Source organism: Leucoraja erinacea, chromosome 36 (assembly GCF_028641065.1).
Source record: "Leucoraja erinacea ecotype New England chromosome 36, Leri_hhj_1, whole genome shotgun sequence".
In the NCBI taxonomy this organism is placed as follows: domain Eukaryota; kingdom Metazoa; phylum Chordata; class Chondrichthyes; order Rajiformes; family Rajidae; genus Leucoraja; species Leucoraja erinaceus.
The window spans coordinates 4,538,736-4,559,807 of record NC_073412.1 but is presented as its reverse complement, the minus strand read 5'-3'; the positions used below and the strand labels follow the sequence as shown (position 1 = coordinate 4,559,807).

The window sequence follows — 21,072 nt, the reverse complement described above, 5'->3', positions numbered from 1 at the left end:
AAGAAGGCTATGCTTCAAAAATTCCCACTTTCAATTATTTACTGAATATCTGACGTAAATATTTGGGGCCAATCCCGATGAGTGGGAACCGACAGGGGGGTATAAATTGGATGGGGCTGCAGGCTGGGGACACTGCTTGCTAAGTTTCCACGGCGTCTACATTTCGCCTTCGTGGTTCAAAGCGGGACCTGAACTCTGTGGCGACTCCAAACCAACCCTGGGTTAAGGTGAGTGGATCAGAATTCATCACACACACACACACACACACACACACACACACACCCACACACACACACACATACACACATAGACACACACACACACACACACACACACACACACACACACACACACACACACACACACACACACACACACACACACACACACACACACACACATACACACACAGACACACACACATAGACACACACACACACACATAGACACACACACACACACACACACACACACACACAGACACACACACACACACACACACACACAGACACACACACATAGACCCACACACATAGACCAACACACACACACACACATACACACACATAGACACACACACATACACACACACACACACATACATGCATAGACACACATAGACACACACACATACACACACACAACACACCCACACACACAGACACACACACACACACACACACACATAGACACACACACACACACACACACATACACAGGATTGGAATTAAATTGTCGTGACATTTTCTTTTTGGAATTGTTAAATACCTGGGAGTGAAAAATTAATTGAGGACCTAAAACTATCGAAAGTTCGTCACAAAATCACTGTCCATGTAAAAGATCAAAAGCTGAAAAAACACTGCATATGGGAGACAAAGGACAGTTTTTATTGGAAGCGGTGTGGTTTAGCACAATTTGAGAGAGAGGGAGTTGGTTCATCGAAGTGTCCCTTCGGGCTGCGGCGAGCAATCCCTGGCAAGAGGTGACAATCCGCCCAACTGTCTCCTCGTTCTATAAAAGAGTTTGATGTTGCAATCTGACAAAGGTTTTTCTGTTCAATAACAGAACACGAATTGTTTGATCGGATTTGAAGCAATGTTAACGGGAAATCTCTGTTTTTTGGGCAAAACCCCAAAATGTAACGTGTTGGAAGGAGCTGCAGATGCTGCTTTTAAACTGAAGATAGACACAAAATGCTGGAGTAACTCAGCGGGACTGGCGGCATCTGTGGAGAGAAGGAATAAGTTAGGTCTTTATTCTCTGGAGCGCAGACGGTTAAGGGGGGACCTGATAGAGGTCTTTAAAATGATGAGAGGGATAGACAGAGTTGATGTGGACAAGCTTTTCCCTTTGAGAATAGGGAAGATTCAAACAAGAGGACATGACTTCAGAATTAAGGGACAGAAGTTTAGGGGTAATATGAGGGGGAACTTCTTTACGCAGAGAGTGGTGGCGGTGTGGAATGAGCTTCCAGTGGAAGTGGTGGAGGCAGGTTCATTGGTATCATTTAAAAATAAATTGGATAGGCATATGGATGAGAAGGGAATGGAGGGTTATGGTATGAGTGCAGGCAGGTGGGACTAAGGGGGAAAAAATTTTGTTCGGCATGGACTTGTAGGGCCGAGATGGCCTGTTTCCGTGCTGTAATTGTTATATGGTTATATGGTTATATGGAATGGGTGACGTTTCGGATCGAGAGTGTCTCGACCCGAAATATCACCCATTCCATCTCTCCGGAGATGCTGCACGCCCCCAAAATGTAACATGTGTAATACATTTGTAATATAAAAGGCAATCTATTTTGCAAAACTCAGTGCGTGGCAAAATTACTGGGGGAAACACTATTCAGTGTGGTATACAAAAATGCTGGAGAAAGTCAGGTGGGTGAGGCTTGTGGTACAAATTGATGCATGTATTTAGTGATTTGATTTGTAGCCTATCCATTTTATCTGGAGATGCTACCTGACCCGCTGTTACTCCAGTATTTCGTGTCTTTTCCTGTGTAAACCAACATCTGCAGTTCCTTGTTTCCAGATTTTGGTGCATATATATATATATATAAATTTGTTTAAGAGGGAACTGCAGATGCTGGAGAATCGAAGGTTACACAAAAAAGCTGGATAAACTCAGCGGGTGCAGCAGCATCTATGGAGCGAAGGAAATAGGCAACGTTTCGGGCCGAAACGTTGCCTATTTCCTTCGCTCCATAGATGCTGCTGCACCCGCTGAGTTTCTCCAGCTTTTTTGTGTAACCTATATATAAATTTAGCGTTTTTGTCCTATTTCAGACTTTCAGCATCTTTTTAATGTCACATGAAAAATTGCGCCTCTCCGCCTGAAAATAACATTATCTTGTCTCCCTCCACACGCTGCAGAAGACTTAGCCATGACTTTATTCAACGGGATTGCTCCTTTTTACATCCACGAACGAACCGCGTACGTCTTCGGCCTCACGCTGCTGGTGGTGATTCTCGTCTTCCTGGTCCTCGCCGCGACTTTCCTCATTATTCTCCCCGGGATCAGAGGGAGAGGGGTGAGTGAGACAAACCGCCCCTTCCTCAAGCGAGCCGGCATCCAACCTGTCGCCGTTACACCAAACCCCACAGACACGGCATGTTTAGTTCTCTCAATGTGTTGGCTGCATCGTAGTTCTTGGGCATCGCGAGTACAACATTGATCAGATGGCCCGAATCGCCGTCAAATACCATGTTTCCACTCGTATGTATATATTTAGACAATAGGTGCAGGAGTAGGCCATTCGGCCCTTCGAGCCAGCATCGCCATTCAATGTGATCATGGCTGATCATCCCCAATCGTTCCTGCCTTCTCCCCATATCCCCTGACTCCGCTATTTTTAAGAGCCCTGTCTAGCTCTCTCTTGAAAGCATCCAGAGAACCTGCCTCCACCGAATTCCACAGACTCACAACTCTCTGTGAGAAAAAGTGTTTCCTCGTCTCTGTTCTAAATGGCTTACTCCTTATTCTTAACAGAATCATTTATATATATATGTGTGTGTGTGATCGTGTGTATATAGGTGTATATGTATAGATGTATAAATAGGTATATATAGATATAGATATAGATATAAATATAGATATATATATATATATATCTATATATATGTGTGTGTTTGTGTATGTATATATGTATATATAGGGGTGTGTGTATGTATAATATATATATATATATATATATATATATATATATATATATACATTTACATTGCATTTTGTTGTCTCTGTACTGTACACTGACAATGACAATTAAAATTGAATCTGAATCTGAATATATATGTGTGTATGTGTATATATATATTAAATTATACGAGATGGTGTATATATATATATAGATGTATAGATATATATATGGTGTATATGTGTGTATATATATATAAAATATTATATATATTTACACACCCTCATATAATATAATATATATATATATATTATGAGGGTTTATGTTTATTTTTATATATATATATATATAATCTCTTATAATTTTTATTTAGTCAACATTAATTTCCCAATTTAAAAATTAGTTTCATCCGTTAAAAGTACTGATGAAACAACATTACAACTGCCACAGAGGGTAGTTGTGGCCAGTTCATTGGCTATATTTAAGAGGGAGTTAGAAGTGGCCCTTGTGGCTGAAGGGATCAGGGGGTATGGAGAGAAGGCAGGTACAGGATACTGAGTTGGATGATCAACCATGACCATATTGAATGGCGGTGCAGGCTCGAAGGGCCGAATGGCCTACTCCTGCACCTATTTTCTATGTATCTCTATATCTATTATTTAGCTTCCCATCGCTAATTAATGATGAAACGATTGTATAATTCGATCGGTGAAATTCTGTTTTGACCAAAGAAAACTTGTTTCCATTTTGTGAGCTTTTTTTTTCTCTTTTCGTGCAGAGAATCTATTCGTTCTGCAGAGTCATCCTAAGCCTGCTGGTTGGAGTGATAATTGTTGGTATGTAGAATCTCTGTGAAAATTATTTTCCTTTTTTGTACATTTTACGGCAGTTTACGGCAGTACCAGCAATCATGAAAATAGTTGGCAGGTCAGGCAGCATCTGTGGAGGCAATTGTTTGTGTTATTTCTTTATCCTCCTGTTTTTGAGATCTAACTGCCTGAAACCCTGACTTCCTTTCACCCAGGGGAAGGGTAGAGAGCAATCATAACATCGTAATGACTCAAAAGTCCGCATGATCCTGAAGAATTGGTTAGATTTTTTTTCTGCAGTGTAAGTACAACGTGATATGTCACCATGAATGGGCAAATATCATGCTTCACTTGAGCTCCAATGGGCAGAATTGGCACTAGTCAGACTTGGGATAACCCATTGACCCAGGTTCGATTCTGACCACGGGTGCTGTCTGTACGGAGTTTGCACGTTCTCCCTGTGACCTCATGGGTTTCGGCCGGAAGCTCCAGTTTCCTCCCACACTCCAAAGAAGTACGAATCCTAACCCTAATGGTAAATTTCCCTAACGTTTGGGATAATGTTAGTGCGCGGGCATCGCTGGTCGGCACGGACTCGGTGGGCCGAATGGCCTGTTTCCGCAGCCCTATCTCTAAAACTAAACGGGGATTAAAACCCACTTCCCCCTCCCACAACTATCAGCAAAAGAGAAAACATTTCAGGAAAGAAAAACAGCTGAGACTACGTGAGATGTAAGCAAAGCGTTTCGCCTGCTCCACTGGTTGTGTGCACTGATCCAGTCTGTTTAAGAATTGCCACAATGGCCATTGTGCTTGCTGTACAAATATCGTGGATGTGCTTTGTGAAGTGCGTTTTAAACTCCTGCCACTTGACTACACAAGGTGGCTTCACCCCGGGCTATGTGTCTTTGCAGTATTATATTAACAGGAGCATTGTTAATACAGGACTGAAAATATGCTGAGCCCAGGGTAAAAAACAACGTGAATGAAAACATAAAATGTGGTACTGCTAAAGTTCGATGCCGATTTCTTCAGTCAATCCATTTTCATCAGCAAATGCCAACGTGTCAGTGAGGTGTGACCCAGAGTTTGAATCAATTGAATCAGTATCTATCTGTCGGGGATTACTGCACACATTTCTCTACTGAGCTGAGCGGCACAATAATCCTGCCTTCCTAATGCCTGGTTGATTTTATGAGCATACCAGAACTCTGTTTAAAAACCTCTCAAGAAAGGGTTTCAACTCCTTGAATATCCAGGTGTTTGTGGATCATCCCAATCAACATTTTACTGATGAACTGAGTTGGATGATCAGCCATGATCATATTGAATGGCGGTGCAGGCTCGAAGTGCCGAATGGCCTACTCCTGCACCTAATTTCTATGTTTCTATGCTTCTATGAAAGCAAATTGTTGCATTTAGCCTTGTGTTGAGTTTAGTTTATTGTCACGTGTACCGAGGTACAGTGAAAAGCTTTTGTTGCGTCTAACCCAAGCGACTACTATAGACACGGAAGCAGGTCGACATACGCATATCACAGTCCCTCCACACTCTTGAATCTTTACTCCTGCAGTAATATTCCTTACTTTAACTATGATCTTCTTAAACTCTTCAGATCTCTTTGGTGACCCTGGGACTTCCCTTGATCAGACTTTGCTGGCTTTACCTTGCACTAAACGTTATTCCTTTAACATGTATCTGTACACTGTAAATGGCTCGATTGTAATCATGTTTTGTCTTTCTACTGACTGGATAGCACGCAACAAAAGCTTCTTGCCATTGAGGGAGTGCAGCGTAGGTTCTCCAGGACAATTCCTGGGATGACGAGACGGACATATGATGACAGAATGGATCGACTGGGCTTATGTTCAAGAAGGAACTGCAGATGCTGGAAAATCCAAGGTAGACAAAAATGCTGGAGAAACTCATTGGGTGCGGCAGCATCTATGGAGTGAAGGAAATGGGCAACGTTTCGGGACGAAACCCTGCTTCAGACTGAAGAAGGGTTTCTGAAGAAGGGTTTCGGCCCAAAACGTTGCCTATTTCTTTCGCTCCATAAATGCTGCCGCACCCACTGAGTTTCTCCAGCATTTTTGTGTACCTTCAACTGGGCTTATATTCACTGGAATTCAGAAGGATGAGAGAGGATCTTATAGAAACATATAAAATTATTATATTGACAGGCAAGATGCAGGAAAAATGTTCCCAATGTTGGGGGAGTCCAGAACCAGGGGTCACAGTTTAAGAATAAGGGGTAGGTCATTTAGGACTGAGATGAGGAAAAACCTTTTTCACCCAGAGAGTTGTGGAATTCTCTGCCACAGAAGGCAGTGGAGGCCAATTCACTATATGTTTTCAAGAGAGAGTTAGATATAGCTCTTAGGGCTAATGGAATCAAGGGATATGGGGAGAAAGCAGGAACGGGGTACTGATTTTGAATGATCAGCCATGATCGTATTGAATGGTGGTTGGACACAAAGTGCTGGAGTAACTCAGCGGGACAGGCAGCATCTCTGGAGAGAAGGAATGGGTGACGTTTCGTGTCGAGACTCTTCTCCAGTGGTGCTGGCTAGAAGGTCCGAATAGCCAACTCCTGCGCCTATTTTCTATGTTTCTATGTCTCTCACTGTACCTCGGTACACGTGACAATAAACAAAACTGATCTGATTATTCATTCTGCAGTGGTGAACTTTACCAGTGACTGGGAAGAGGGCCACGTCACAGTTAACACAACCTACAAGGCTTTCAGCAGTGAGATGATAACAGCAAGGGTGGGTCTCCAGATTGGACTGGCAGGAATCAACGTAACTCTGAAAGGTAAGTCATCTCTCGGCACTAATGGAAGTCTATATTGATTGTGAATTACCAGTAGGTCTATCATGATGCCAATGCTGGAGGACCTCACTTGGTCAATACTTTCAAGAGAGAGCTAGATAGGGCTCTTAAAGATAGCTGAGTCAGGGGATATGGGGAGAAGGCAGGAACGGGGTACTGATTGGGGATGATCAGCCATGATCACATTGAATGGCGGTGCTGGCTCGAAGGGCCGAATGGTCTACTCCTGCACCTATTGTTCATTGACATCACTGTCATGCCAGCCTCCACTACCACCCATGGACACATTTTACGAGCACCCAGCACCCTCTGTGTAATAAAACTTGCTCCACATATCTACTTTAAATTTTCGTCTTAAAGCCATGTCCTCTAGTATTTGGTGGGCATGATGCCTGAACCAAACTGGGATGGTGGGATTGACATATAACGAAATAATTTTTGGTCTCCAAATCTGAGGAAGGACATTATTGCCATAGAGGGAGTACAGAGACGGTTCACCAGACTGATTCCTGGGATGTCAGGACTGTCTTATGAAGAAAGACTGGATAGACTTGGTTTATACTCTCTAGAATTTAGGAGATTGAGAGGGGATCTTATAGAAACTTACAAAATTCTTAAGGGGTTGGACAGGCTAGATGCAGGAAGATTGTTCCCGATGTTGGGGAAGTCCAGGACAAGGGGTCACAGCTTAAGGATAAGGGGGAAATCCTTTAAAACCGAGATGAGAAGAATTTTTTTCACACAGAGAGTGGTGAATCTCTGGAACTCTCTGCCACAGAGGGTAGTTGAGGCCAGTTCATTGGCTATATTTAAGAGGGAGTTAGATGTGGCCCTTGTGGCTAAGGGGATCAGGGGGTATGGAGAGAAGGCAGGTACGGGATACTGAGTTGGATGATCAGCCATGATCATATTGAATGGCGGTGCAGGCTCGAAGGGCCGAATGGCCTACTCCTGCACCTAATTTCTATGTTTCTATGAATGGATCGACTGGGCTTATATTCACTGGAATTTAGAAGGACGGGAGGGGATCTTGTAGAACCATGTAAAATTCTTAAGCGATTGCAGGAAAAATGTTCCTGATGTTGGGGGAGTCCAGAACCAGGGGTCACAGTATAAGAATAAGGGGTAGGTCATTTAGGACTGAGATGAAGAAAAACCATTTCACCCAGAGAGTTGTGGAATTCTCTGCCACAGAAGGCAATGGAGGCCAATTCACTGGATGTATTCAAGAGAGTTAGATATAGCTCTTAGGGCTGACGGAATCAGGGGATATGGGGAGCAAGCAGGAATGGTGTACTGATTCTGGATGATCAGCCATGATCATATTAGATGGCGGTGCTGGCTCGAAGGGCCGAATGGTCTACTCCTGCACCTATTTTCTAGGTAAGTTAATATGTGCAGACTGGGGGTGGGTGGGGATGGTATTGTGTAATTGGGGAATTCAGTGCTGATATTAGAAACATAGAAACATAGAAAATAGGTGCAGGGGTAGGCCATTCAGCCCTTTGAGCCTGCACCGCCATTCAATATGATCATGGCTGATCATCCAACTCAGTATCCTGTACCTGCCTTCTCTCCATACCCCCCTGACCCCTTTAGCCACAAGGGCCACATCTTATGCCCCTGTCCCACTTAGGAAACCTGAACGGAAACCTCTGGAGACTTTGCGCCCCACCCAAGGCTTCCGTGCGGTTCCCGGAGGTTGCAGGTGGTTGCCGGAGGTTGCAGGTAGTGGAAGCAGGCAGGGAGACTGACAAAAACCTCCGGGAACCGCATGTAAACCTTGGGTGGGGCGCAAAGTCTCCAGAGGTTTCCGTTCAGGTTTCCTAAGTGGGACTGGGGCATAACTCCGTCTTAAATATAGCCAATGTACTGGCCTCAACTACCTTCTGTGGCAGAGAATTCCCACTGGCTCATAAATATTACTGGCTTAGTTTGCCCTTTGATTGCGTAAAAAGACCAGCACATCGCAAGTGTGACTTCATGTGATAAAGACATTACATCCTCAAACAGGTTTTGTAGAGCTGGGCAAGACAGTGGGAACTGAAAAATGAAACATCACTTTGCAATTAGAATTAAGTGACTTTTAAATTACAAGTAGATTGTAAATGATTAACGCAACTCAATAAATGTGGCAGTATTATTCGCAATCCAGATCTTATAAGATTACACACTGATAAGTACTGAAATGAAATCAATGAAATGCATGTAATCTAAAGTGATCATTCAGCACTGTTTGCCAACCGTGACAATGAGACACAGTGTGCCTGAGTTTGTGAACATTTCCTCTGTTTTTTTCATCTAACAGGCAGTAGAGCTCAGTTAACTTGACTGATGTTTCATAGAATGTAGGACATAGAACTGTAGAGTAACAGGCCCTTCAGCCCACAATGTCGGTGCTGAACTAACCCCCTCTGTCTGGATGTTGCCCGCATGGGTTTGTTTAGATTCGACTGGAGGTGTATTTCTTCACAAAACCATTTAGAAATTAGATAGTCGCCTTGGTAGTTCAGCCAAGGCTGGTTTAACAGTCACGGTGGCGCAGCAGTAGAGTCGCTGCCTCAAAGCAACATAACGGCGCTGGAGACCCGGGTTCAATCCCGACCACGGGTGCTGTCTGTACGGAGTTTGCACGTTTAAAAAGGCACAACAGAGGATGTACTTCCTGCGGCAGCTGAGGAAACACAATCTGCCACAGGCAATGATGGTCCAATTTTACACGGCCATCGTAGAGTCTGTCCTCACCTTCTCCATCATGGTCTGGTTTGGCTCGGCCACCAAGCACGACACCCGGAGGCTGCAGCGAATCGTCCGATCAACAGAGAAGGTTATTGGCTGCAACCTTCCCTCCATTGATGAACTGTACACTGCAAGGGCCAGGAAGCGAGCGGGTAAGATCATCTCTGACCCCTCTCACCCTGGCCACAAACTCTTTGAATCACTTCCTTCTGGAAGGCAACTCCGGACTGTCAAAGCTGCCACAGCCAGACATAAAAACAGCTTTTATCCACGAGTAGTTGCTCTACTCAACAGCCAAAAATCTGTAGCCTCCCTTTGATCTGGTATTTTGTTGGTTCACATGGTGTTTTATCATGAATGTTTTATTATTATTAATGTTTAGTGTTTTCTGAGTCATTCGTAACTGTCACTGTATGTAATGTTGTTACTTGTGGGCGGAGCACCAAGGCAAATTCCTTGTATGTGAATACTTGGCCAATAAACTTACTTACTTTCTCCCCGTGATCTGCGTGGGTTTTCTCCGAGATCTTCAGTTTCCTCCCACCCTCCAAAGCCGTGCGGGTTTGTAGGTTAATTGGTGTAAATGTAGAAATTGTCCAGTATAAAAATTGTCCAGCCTTCAGTATAGTCTCTGGTGGACTCTTCGGAAGGTACAAGGTGCAGCAGGGAAAGATGCCTATTCCTTCCTACACACTCCCCCAAATGATGCTGCCTGACCCACTGAGTTCCTCCAGTAACTTGTGTTATACCATGCCATTTTCCAGCCAAATTTCTTTGCGAATGCTGTTGCTTTTGCTGATCCCCCTATGATTAATGTGGCCCCCATTGCCATTTGTTGACAGGTCTTCCTGTGAACCAGCTGAATGAAACCATCAACTACAATGAAAACTTCCTGTGGAAATTTGAGTTAAATTACGATGAGCAAAGTCACAAAGGACTCGAACGAGGGCTTCCAAATCCGATTTTGTATATTGCTGAGAAGTTTACTTCAAAGGCCCCTTGCCTCATCAATGTACAGTACCGATTCTCTGGGCATTATGCAACAGCTATGATGTGGTAAGTAAAACTCATCATTGCATTTCAAATAGGACCATGAAAGATCAGAAGAGTTTATTAATACAAGATAATTCTCCAGCACTTTCAAAGCACTAATGGCCCTGTCCCACTTACGAGACTTTTTCGGCAACTGCCAGCACCTGTCATAGGTTGATGCAGGTCGCCGAAAATGTTCAACGTTGAAAATCCAGCGGCGACCAGAACAAGGTACGACTCTTTGGGCGACTACTCATGACCGTACAGGCTTCACCCCGCGACATGTCGCCTGTATGGCCGTGAGTCGTCTCCTCAGTCGCCCAAAGAGTCGTAGCATCTTTCTATAGCTATATTTAAGGGAGTTAGATGTGGCTAAAGGGGATCAGGGGGTATGGAGAGAAGGCAGGGATGGGATACTGAGTTGGATGATCAGCCATGATCATGTTGAATGGCGGTGCAGGCTCGAAGGGCCGAATGGCCTACTCCAGCACCTATTGTCTATGTTTCTATGTTTCTGATGGCCGCTGGACTTTCAACATGTTGGAAATTTTCGGTGACCTGCAACGACCTATGACAGGTGCCAGCAGTCGCCGAAAAAGTCGCGCAAAGGTGTGACAGGCCCATTAGAATCAAGGCCAATGTGGGGTCTTCCAAATGAAGAGAGAGTGATACAACAGTAGACACAAGGAACTGCAGATACTGGTTTACAAAACAAGGCACACAATGCTGGAGTAACTCAGTGGGTCAGGCAGTATCTCTTAGGGAATTCTTGGCACGATAGGGCGTCTTGGTCAGGAGGGGCCGAAGGGAGGTAAAACTTGAAGGGGGGTGGAAACAGGGCCCTGTGCATAGTAGATATATCTTGCGGAGATTTTGCAATGAAAAAGTTAAATGTTGACACAAGGCACAGCAGATGCTGGTGATGTTTTTACCTTCAAGTTCAAGTTCAAGTGAGTTTATTGTCATGTGTCCCTGATAGGACAATGAAATTCTTGCTTTGCTTCAGCACACAGAACATAGTAGGCATTGACTACAAAACAGGATCAGTGTGTCCATATACCATTATATAAATATATACACACATGAATAAATAAACTGATAAAAGTACAAATAACAGATGATGGGTTATTAATGATCAGAGTTTTGTCCGAGACAGGTTTACTAGCCTGATGGCTGTGGGGAAGTAGCTATTCCTGAACCTGGACGTTGCAGTCTTCAGGCTCACGATGAATAAATGTACATACACCATGGCCAGAAAGCAAAATAATGACTTTTAACTTCATAGAAGTGCTGGTACAGTGTACCAACATGTGCCATTACAAAAACCCACTGGTTCAGTCAGAAGAAGGGTTTCGGCCCGAAACGTTGCCTATTTCCTTCGCTCCATAGATGCTGCTGCACCCGCTGAGTTTCTCTAGCACTTTTGTCTACCTTCGATTTTCCAGCATCTGCAGTTCCTTCTTAAACACTGGTTAAGATAGCGGATACTGCGTTATTAACCACAATGGAATTCATTTTGCAAATATATCTAAAGTCATTTTATGCCATTGGCTGTGAATCTAAAGCCATAAAGACGTTTTGGATCGAGACCAAGAAGCATCTATGGAGCGAAGGAATAGGTGACGTTTCAGGTCGAGACCAGGAAGCATCTATGGAGTGAAGGAATAGGTGACGTTTCAGGTCGAGACCAGGAAGCATCTATGGAGCGAAGGAATAGGTGACGTTTCAGGTCGAGACCAGGAAGCATCTATGGAGTGAAGGAATAGGTGACGTTTCAGGTTGAGACCAGGAAGCATCTATGGAGTGAAGGAATAGGTGACGTTTCAGGTCGAGACCAGGAAGCATCTATGGAGTGAAGGAATAGGTGACGTTTCAGGTCGAGACCAGGAAGCATCTATGGAGCGAAGGAATAGGTGACGTTTCAGGTTGAGACCAGGAAGCATCTATGGAGCGAAGGAATAGGTGACGTTTCGGGTCGAGACCCTTCCGGGTCTTGACCCGAAACGTCACCTATTCCTTCGCTCCATAGACGCTGCCTCACCCGCTGAGTTTCTCCAGCATTTTTGTCTACCTCCAAGTTTATCTTTTGTTCTTTCTGCTTCAGGGTGGCTTTTTGTGCCTGGATCATCTCCAATATCCTCTTCTGCATGTCAACAATTGTCTACGGAGGCTACATGACCCTGGTCACGTCTGCGTTCATGATCTTTGGCGTCATCTCGTTTGCCACCACCCGCAACGTCCCTCAATGCATCATTCAGTTTGGACCAGCCACACTGAGGACGAGTCTGAGCGTTTCCTTCTGGCTAACACTGGCGACTGGTGAGCACTGCGTGTTACAGATTTTTTTTTTTCTTTTTCTCTTTTTTGTTTTGTATGGATTTATTGACATTTGATCTGTTCAATTAATTTAATCAATCTCTGTAAAGCACTTTGGTTCAAATATTGGTTTTGTTGAAAAATGCTATATATATAAACATTATTATTATTATTATTGTTACAATCCAACCTGGGTTGATCTTAAGAACGAGAGAGACACGTCTGTTCCAGAACAAATTGCTTGGACCAGAACCATCCACCAAGGCTTCTCAGTGAGGGCATACACCACACAGGCATTGTTCCTTGCCCACTAACATGAAAGGATGCCCTAAACAGGTGTGCCAAGGTGTAGACTGGCATTTCTCATGCATTCTATCACCTGCCATGCGTACCTGGAGGCAGGTAGATGACAAGGTGGTCTCAACAGTGGGGTGGCTGAAGCTCAGGGGCTTCCAGTTGTTGCCTTAAAGGGCCTGTCCCACTTGGCCGTCATTTGCGTGTCAAGTGGATGGCTCGCGAAGATTTTGTACATCACAAAATCCTGCGACGCTGCGCGCAGCCGCGCTTCACTGCTTATGTCATCACGCACCAATCGCGCGTCGTGCATCGTGACACGTAAATGATGTTGCGTAAACACTGTGTTATTAACCACAATGGAATTCATTTTGCAAATACATCTAAAGCCATTTTATGCCATTGGCTGTAAATCTAAAGCCATAAAGACGTTTTGGATCGTGACACGCAAATGACACCAAGTGGGACAGGTCCACAGATTCACCACCCTCTGGCTAAAGCGATTCCCCCTCGTTTCCATTCTAAAGATATGTTCTTTAATTTTGAGACTGTGCCCTCTGGTCCTAGACTCTCCCACCAGTGGAAGTACAGTATCCTCCCCACATTCACAATATCAGTCTAGTCTAGTTTAGTCTACTGAGCCCGCACTGAACAGCGATCCCCACACATTGCCACTACCCCACACACACACACACCAGGGACAATTTACAATGTGTACCAAGCCAAGTAACCTGCAAACCTGCACGTCTTTGGAGTGTTGGAGGAAACTGAAGATCGCGGAGAGAACCCAAGCAGTTCACAGGGAGAACGTGCACACTCCGTACAGACAGCACCCGTTGTCTGGATCGAACCCGGGTCTCTGGCACTGTAATGCCCCTGTCCCATTTAGGAAACCTGAACGGAAACCTCTGGAGACTTTGCGCCCCACCCAAGGTTTCCGTGCGGTTTCCGGAGGTTTTTGTCGGTCTCCCTACCGGCTTCCACTACCTGCAACCTCCGGCAACCTACAGGAACCGCACGGAAATGTTGGGTGGGGCGCAAAGTCTCCAGAGGTTTCCGTTCAGGTTTCCTAAGCGGGACAGGGCCATAAGGCAGCAACTCTACCACTGCGCCACCAATCTAAGCCTGTTCCACCGTTGAGGTCCTCTCCTTGAACCGTGCGTTGTCAGGAACCTTCTCTCCTTAATCCTAGCCAGGTGACTCTAGGAGAAGGGGGCATTCTCTCAGGCTCACAACTTTCCCAATGGAAAAATAACCAACTAATCGATTCCTTCTTCTCTTCCATGCAGCACTGGTGTGTCTACTGCTCGGAATTCTCATAATAGCCATGGATCACTTTATGCCGGAGAAACTAAGGGCCTTTTTCATACTGAACGGGGAGGACGATGATCAGGATGAGATGAGACATGGAATAATTAACAATTATTTCAAAGATGATTGTATAGACACTATAATTTTAAAGGTGAGTTTAAACACGGTTAATGTATCATTTTTCACTTTGTTTCCTAAATGCCACCATTTCCCCCAAAATGACACTTGCTCCAGCCTTGTTGTCCTTCAAGCATTCAGGCCAACATGCTAGTTAAATGGGGTAGATGGTCAAGATGCTTTGTTTAGTTTCAAGATGCAGTGTGGAAACGTGTACCAGTCGCCCGACAATCACCTGTTCTTCCCCGCTTTCTAATCCACTCCCTACCCACTAGAGGCAAATAAACAGACGGCCAGCGCGCGTTTGGGATGTGGGGGGAAACTGGAGGAAACCCACGGCAAGAACGTGCAAACTCCACACAGACAGCATCCTCCCGAGGTCAAGATCGAAAAGCGGGTCTCCGGAGCTGCGAGGTGGCAGCTCTAACAGCTGCATCACTATACTGCCCCTTTGCTGAGATAACCAACCTATAAAGCACTCTCTGCCTGCTGGCTACAATCTAAAGATGCTGCAATCTAAATAGAGTGTGGCTAATGGTTTGAAAGATTGAGCAACAAGGACTGTGGACGAACAACACAGAGTTGTTGGGGAAGGGATGGAGACTCAATGATACTGAAGGAATGGCCACAGTTAAATGGGCTCTTGGGCCCAACTCATTATGCCCACCAAGGTGCCCCATCTAAGCTAGTTCCATTTAGACAATAGGTGCAGTAGTAGGCCATTCAGCCCTTCGAGCCAGCACCGCCATTCAATGTGATCATGGCTGATCATCCCCGATCCTGCCTTCTCCCCTGACTCCGCTATTTTTAAGAGCCCTATCCAGCTCTCTCTTGAAAGCATCCAGAGAACCGACCTCCATCGCCCTCTTGAGGCAGAGAATTCCACAGACTCACACTCTTTCTGTGAGAAAAAGTGTTTCCTCATCTCCGTTCTAAATGGTTTACTCCTTATTCTTATACTGTGTGTGACCCCTGGTTCTGGGTTTATGTTCCACTAAATCATCCCTGAATCTTCATAACTCCAACAAATATATGTCTTCAATACTATGATTCTGAGTGTCTGCACGAGGATTTATTGTTGCCAAATCTTTTCGTTCCAGGACACAAAAAGTAGTTTCGAAAACAAGGACTTTGTTGTTTATACCTAATGTCGATCATTCCACTGGACTGAGAGGTAATTTGTTCACCTATTCTAAATGGTATCATCTCAGGGCTATTTTATGACCATGTCACTGCTGAGCTGAGAATTGTTACATGAGAATGAGAGAATGTAGAGGAAGGAACTGCAGGTGCTGGTTTACACCGAAGATAGACACAAATAGCTGGAGTAACTCAGCGGGACAGGCAGCATCTCCGGATAGAAGGAAATGGTAACGTCTCGACCCGAAACGTCACCATTTCCTTCTATCTGGAGATGATGCCTGAGTTAAGGGGCTGTCCCACTTGGGCGACCTAATTGGCGAGTTTAGAAGAGTTTAGGAGAGTTTGAAAAAAATGTCATGTTGAAGACCTCCTTCAACTATGTTGAAGACCAGCTACAACTAACTTCGGGAAAATTGGACACTGAATAGTGGAGAGTGAATACGACCTCCTTCGACCTCCCTTCGACTGATGAAGATCTACGACTACCTTATACTACCCTCGATAACCTACGACTAACGTGCCAATCTACTACGTCTAAACCTACGAGTGAAAAAGTATCGATTTCTTTCCTTGGCGACCTTTTTTTACTCGCAGGCATTTTTCAACATGTTGAACCTAGCTGAGGCCTCGACTACACGGGGACCACTCTCGAGCATGAAGGAGAGTTACAAAGACCTCCTAAGACCTTGTGTCGACCATGACTTGTGTCCACCTACATCAACCGACTCCCACTGGTCCAGAACGCAGCCGCCCGACTCATCACCCACACCAAATCCTGGCATCACATCACTCCAGTCCTCAAACAACTTCACTGGCTTCCCATCTCCCACCGGAACACCTACAAAATTTTGACCCTCACCTACAAAGCCCTCCACCATCTGGCCCCCCCGTATCTCACTGACCTCCTCTTCCCCTACCAACCCTCACGGTCCCTCAGATCCACATCAGCCGGTCTCCTCTCCATCCACAAGTCCAACCTCCGCAGTTTTGGGGACAGAGCCTTCTCCAGGGCAGCTCCCAGGCTCTGGAACTCCCTCCCCCAACTGATCCGCAATTCCGTGTCCCTCACCATCTTCCAGTCCCGCCTCAAGACCCATCTCTTCACCTCTGCCTATCCTTAGCCCCACGTCCCCCTCCCTTTTCATCTGTGCATTAATTGCCTCATATTGTGTTTTGAATTGAATTCTGTCTTTAATTTGTGTACTAGTCATGTCTCTACTATTTATTTCATTCCACTTACATGTTTTTCCTCTACCTGCTAAATTTTTGTAAGGTGTCCTTGTGACTCTTGAAAGGCACCCATAAATAAAATTTATTATTATTATTATTATGACTGAAGAAGGGTTTCGGCCCGAAACGTTGCCTATCTCCTTCACTCCATAGATGCTGCTGCACCCGCTGAGTTTCTCCAGCATTTTTGTCTACCTTCGAATTTCCAGCATCTGCAGTTCCTTCTTAAGCTCCTATCTATCTGTTTTCTACTCAGATAGGAGAAAAAAATGAGAATTATAAAGCAAAGAGAGACGCAAAAAGAATAGGTGACCTTTCGGGTTGAGACCCTTTTTCAGACTTCAGAAACGTCACCTATTCCTTTTTCTCCAGAGATGCTATCTGACCCACTAAGTTACACCAGATTTTTTGTGTCTATCTTTGGTTTAAACCAGCATCTGCAGTTCCTTCCTGCAGATGAATACAAAAGCAATTGGTTAGGTGAGGTGGCTCAGCAAGGTAACCAGGTACACAAAAATGCTGGAGAAACTCAGCGGGTGCAGCAGCATCTATGGAGCGAAGGAAATAGGCAACGTTTCGTGCCGAAACCCTGAAGGACATAGGCAACGTTTCGGGTCGAAACCCTGACGGAAATAGGCAACGTTTCGGGTCGAAACCCTTCCGGGTTTCGGCCCGAAACGTTGCCTATTTCCTTCGCTCCATAGATGCTGCTGCACCTGCTGAGTTTCTCCAGCATTTTTGAGTTCCCTCGATTTTCCAGCATCTGCAGTTCCTTCTTAAACACAAGGTAACTAACCATGCAGCTGAATGACTGGTGTTTTCTGTTTGTTTCCAGGTTTGGGAAGGCAGTGCCAACCTAGTCCACTCAGCAACATTTGTCGGGCTTCGAGAATGTAACGCTGCACTTGATTGAACAAATCGAAAGGACCTTTTCCGTTTTTATTTGTGAACTTTTAGCCAAGTGTACAATTACCCAGGACTGCTCCAGTGCGAAGTGGGGCCTGAGTTTGAACTCCTCGAGGGGGAGTTTTACGACCCATGGACTTAAAACCAAATGCGAGCTACGTTTCTTCAGCGTCCTGTCCCAGACTGGTTGTCGATGCCAAGCCTGGATCTTGACTGTGCTAACAGGACAAATCATTGACATTGTGACTCGTTCGTTGAGACACAACTTCACGTTGAACATGTGTGGCATGCCAAAGGCTATATTGAGCGGTAGATATAGAGCCACTGCAGTTTATTGATTAATGTTGTGCTTATTTATGAACACTTTGGCGGGCATTTTTGAATCGGAAGTAAGTGGTCAAAAAGGTGTCTTTTAATCTTAGATTTAAGCATTAGACGACGTGCGTGTTTATCGTGTTTAAATTATTCACTTTTCGCAATATTATTATTTCTCAAAACTTCAATCTTCGATTGTGTGGATATACATTTTGACACAAGGTCTATCATTTAGTGCACTGACTGACTGATTTCCAACAGTAACAGAAGCCTGCCATGTTGGGTTAGTAATGCCCCTGTCCCATTTAGGAAACCTGAACGGAAACCTCTGGAGACTTTGCGCCCCACCCAAGGTTTCCGTGCGGTTCCCGGAGGTTGCAGGTGGTTGCAGGTAGTGGAAAGACTGACAAAAACCTCCGGGAACCGCACGGAAACCTTGGGTGGGGCGCAAAGTCTCCAGAGGTTTCCGTTCAGGTTTCCTAAGTGGGACAGGGGCATAATTGAACTGGGATGCAACCCGAAGACCTGACCTGAAACGTCGCCCATGCCTTCTCTCCAGAGATGCTGCCTGTCCTGCTGAGTTACCCCAGCAATTTGTGTCTATTCCCTCGGAGAAGGTGGTTTGGAGATACAGCGCTGAAACAGGCCCTTCGGCCCACCGAGTCCACACTGACCAGCGATCCCCGCACATTAACACTATCCTACACCAGGGACAATTTACACTAACACCAAGCCAATTAACGCCTATTCATTGAATCATGTACCCTGATATGTGTTAGATATCCGTGCCCATCCCAACTAATTGTGAAGCAACAATTGTGAGCGAAAGGAGGGAGTTCTACTCGCTGAGTACGTTGACTTTTCCTCGTTGACATTTCCTAAGCAAACTTTCCTTGCGATATCCTTAACACAGCTCGTGTGCATGTTTGCATCTCTGGAGAGAAGGAATGGGTGACATTTCGGGCCGAAACGTCACCCATTCCTTCTCTCCAGAGATGCAGCCTGTCCCGCTGAGTTACTCCAAATTTTTTGGGTCTTGTCTTCGGTTTAAACCAGCATCTGCAGTTCCTTCCTACATATTTTGTGTGAATGTTTACTGTGTTGCTCTGGTTAAGCAGTGCCATTGTCTGAGCCACCATTGTTTGTATGACTCCATTCGCACTGTTTGCAAGTCTTAATATCATATTTATTAAATGGACGTTATGAAGGAACATCCTCAAATGCCGTATTTGTTTTCTCATATTTCAAGGTAGCTGTGGAAGAGAGCAAGGAAGGGCACATTCATAGAAACATAGAAATTAGGTGCAGGAGTAGACCATTCGGCCCTTCGAGCCTGCACCGCCATTCAATATGATCATGGCTGATCATCCAACTCAGTATCCCGTACCTGCCTTCTCTCCATACCCCCTGATCCCCTTAGCCACAAGGGCCACATCTAACTCCCTCTTAAATATAGCCAATGAACTGTGGCCTCAACTACCCTCTGTGGCAGAGAGTTCCAGAGATTCACCACTATCTGTGTGAAAAATTCAGAGCTAACAATGTCTTGTATTCGTGAGGATCCTTACTTAAGGATCCTTATATATGAGGGGAAACTTTTTCACGCAGAGAGTTGTGAATCTGTGGAATTCTCTGCCACAGGGGGCAGTGGAGGCCAATTCACTGGATGTTTTCAAGAGTGAGTTAGATTCAGCTCTTAGGGCTAACGGGAGCAAGGGATATGGGGAGAAAGCAGGAACGGGGTACTGATTGTGGATGATCAGCCATGATCACATTGAATGGCGGTGCTGGCTCGAAGGGCCGAATGGCCTACTCCTGCACTATTTTTATAATCGTTTATTTAGGGTATATGTTTGTATTGTATTATGGTGGTGTGTTCTGGCTTGCTTTATTATAGTATAAATATTATTTTTTAATAACTGAATACATTTCTCGATTTAAAAAAAAAGGGAGAGCAAACTAACTCCACCGCTGAAAGTACCCGAGGTCAGGTTGGGACCCTGGTCCCTGGCTGTACCACATTCGCCCTAACATAGAAAACATAGAAAATAGGTGCAGCAGTAGGCCATTCGGCCCTTCGAGCCTGCACCGCCATTCAATATGATCATGGCTGATCATCCAACTCAGTATCCTGTACCTGCCTTCTGCCACAGAAGGTAGTTGAGGCCACAGTTCATTGGCTATACTTAAGAGGGAGTTAGATGTGGCCCTTGTGGCTAAAGGCATCAGGGGGTATGGAGAGATGGCAGGGATGGGATACTGAGTTGGATGATCAGCCATGATCATATTGAATGACGGTGCAGGCTCGAATGGCCGAATGGCCTACTGCTGAGTGGGACGACAGATGGCGCAATGGGCTAAGTGTTCGGCTGGCGACCGGTAGGTAGCCGGTTCGAATCCCGCTTGGAGTGCATACTGTCGTTGTGTCCTTGGGGCAAGACACTTCACCCACCTTTGCCTGTGTGTAAATGTAATGTAATTATGTGAAGCACTTTGGGGTCAATGCAAGTTGACTAAGAATGTGCTATATATATTTAAAAAAAAAAAAAATAAGATAAGGATGATCAGCCATGATCATATCGAATGGCGGTGCAGGCTCGAAGGGCCGAATGGCCTACTCCTGCACCTATTTTCTATGTTTCTCTCCATACCCCCTGATCCCTTTAGCCACATCTAACTCCCTCTTAAATATAGCCAATGAACTGTGGCCTCAACTACCTTCTGTGGCTGAGAGTTCCAGAGATTCACCACTCTCTGTGTGAAAAAATGTTTTTCTCATTTCGGTCCTAAAGGATTTCCCCTTTATCCTTAAACTGTGACCCCTTGTGCTGGACTTCCCCATGTCATGCCTGTAGGATCCGAACCAAGGGAGTAGAGCTACATAAATAG

The 21,072-nt window shown here is 45.0% G+C and overlaps 1 protein-coding gene across 2 annotated transcripts; it reads left to right on the top strand.

Moving 5' to 3' along the window:
- Positions 1–88: 88 nt before the first annotated feature.
- Positions 89–18,474, top strand: duox2 (dual oxidase 2). 2 transcript variants are annotated; one of them, XM_055662513.1, is made up of 9 exons: positions 89–227; positions 2,376–2,533; positions 3,915–3,972; positions 6,628–6,762; positions 10,362–10,575; positions 12,656–12,870; positions 14,451–14,623; positions 15,690–15,763; positions 17,798–18,474. In XM_055662513.1, exons 2-8 carry the CDS (start codon positions 2,387–2,389, stop codon positions 15,735–15,737), a joined length of 990 nt encoding a protein of 329 aa, XP_055518488.1. In that variant the 5' UTR covers positions 89–227; positions 2,376–2,386; the 3' UTR covers positions 15,738–15,763; positions 17,798–18,474. The 2 variants fall into 2 exon arrangements, with proteins under 2 accessions (XP_055518488.1, XP_055518489.1); XM_055662514.1 differs by having other exon boundaries at positions 100–227; positions 2,379–2,533.
- The last annotated feature ends 2,598 nt before the right edge of the window (positions 18,475–21,072 follow it).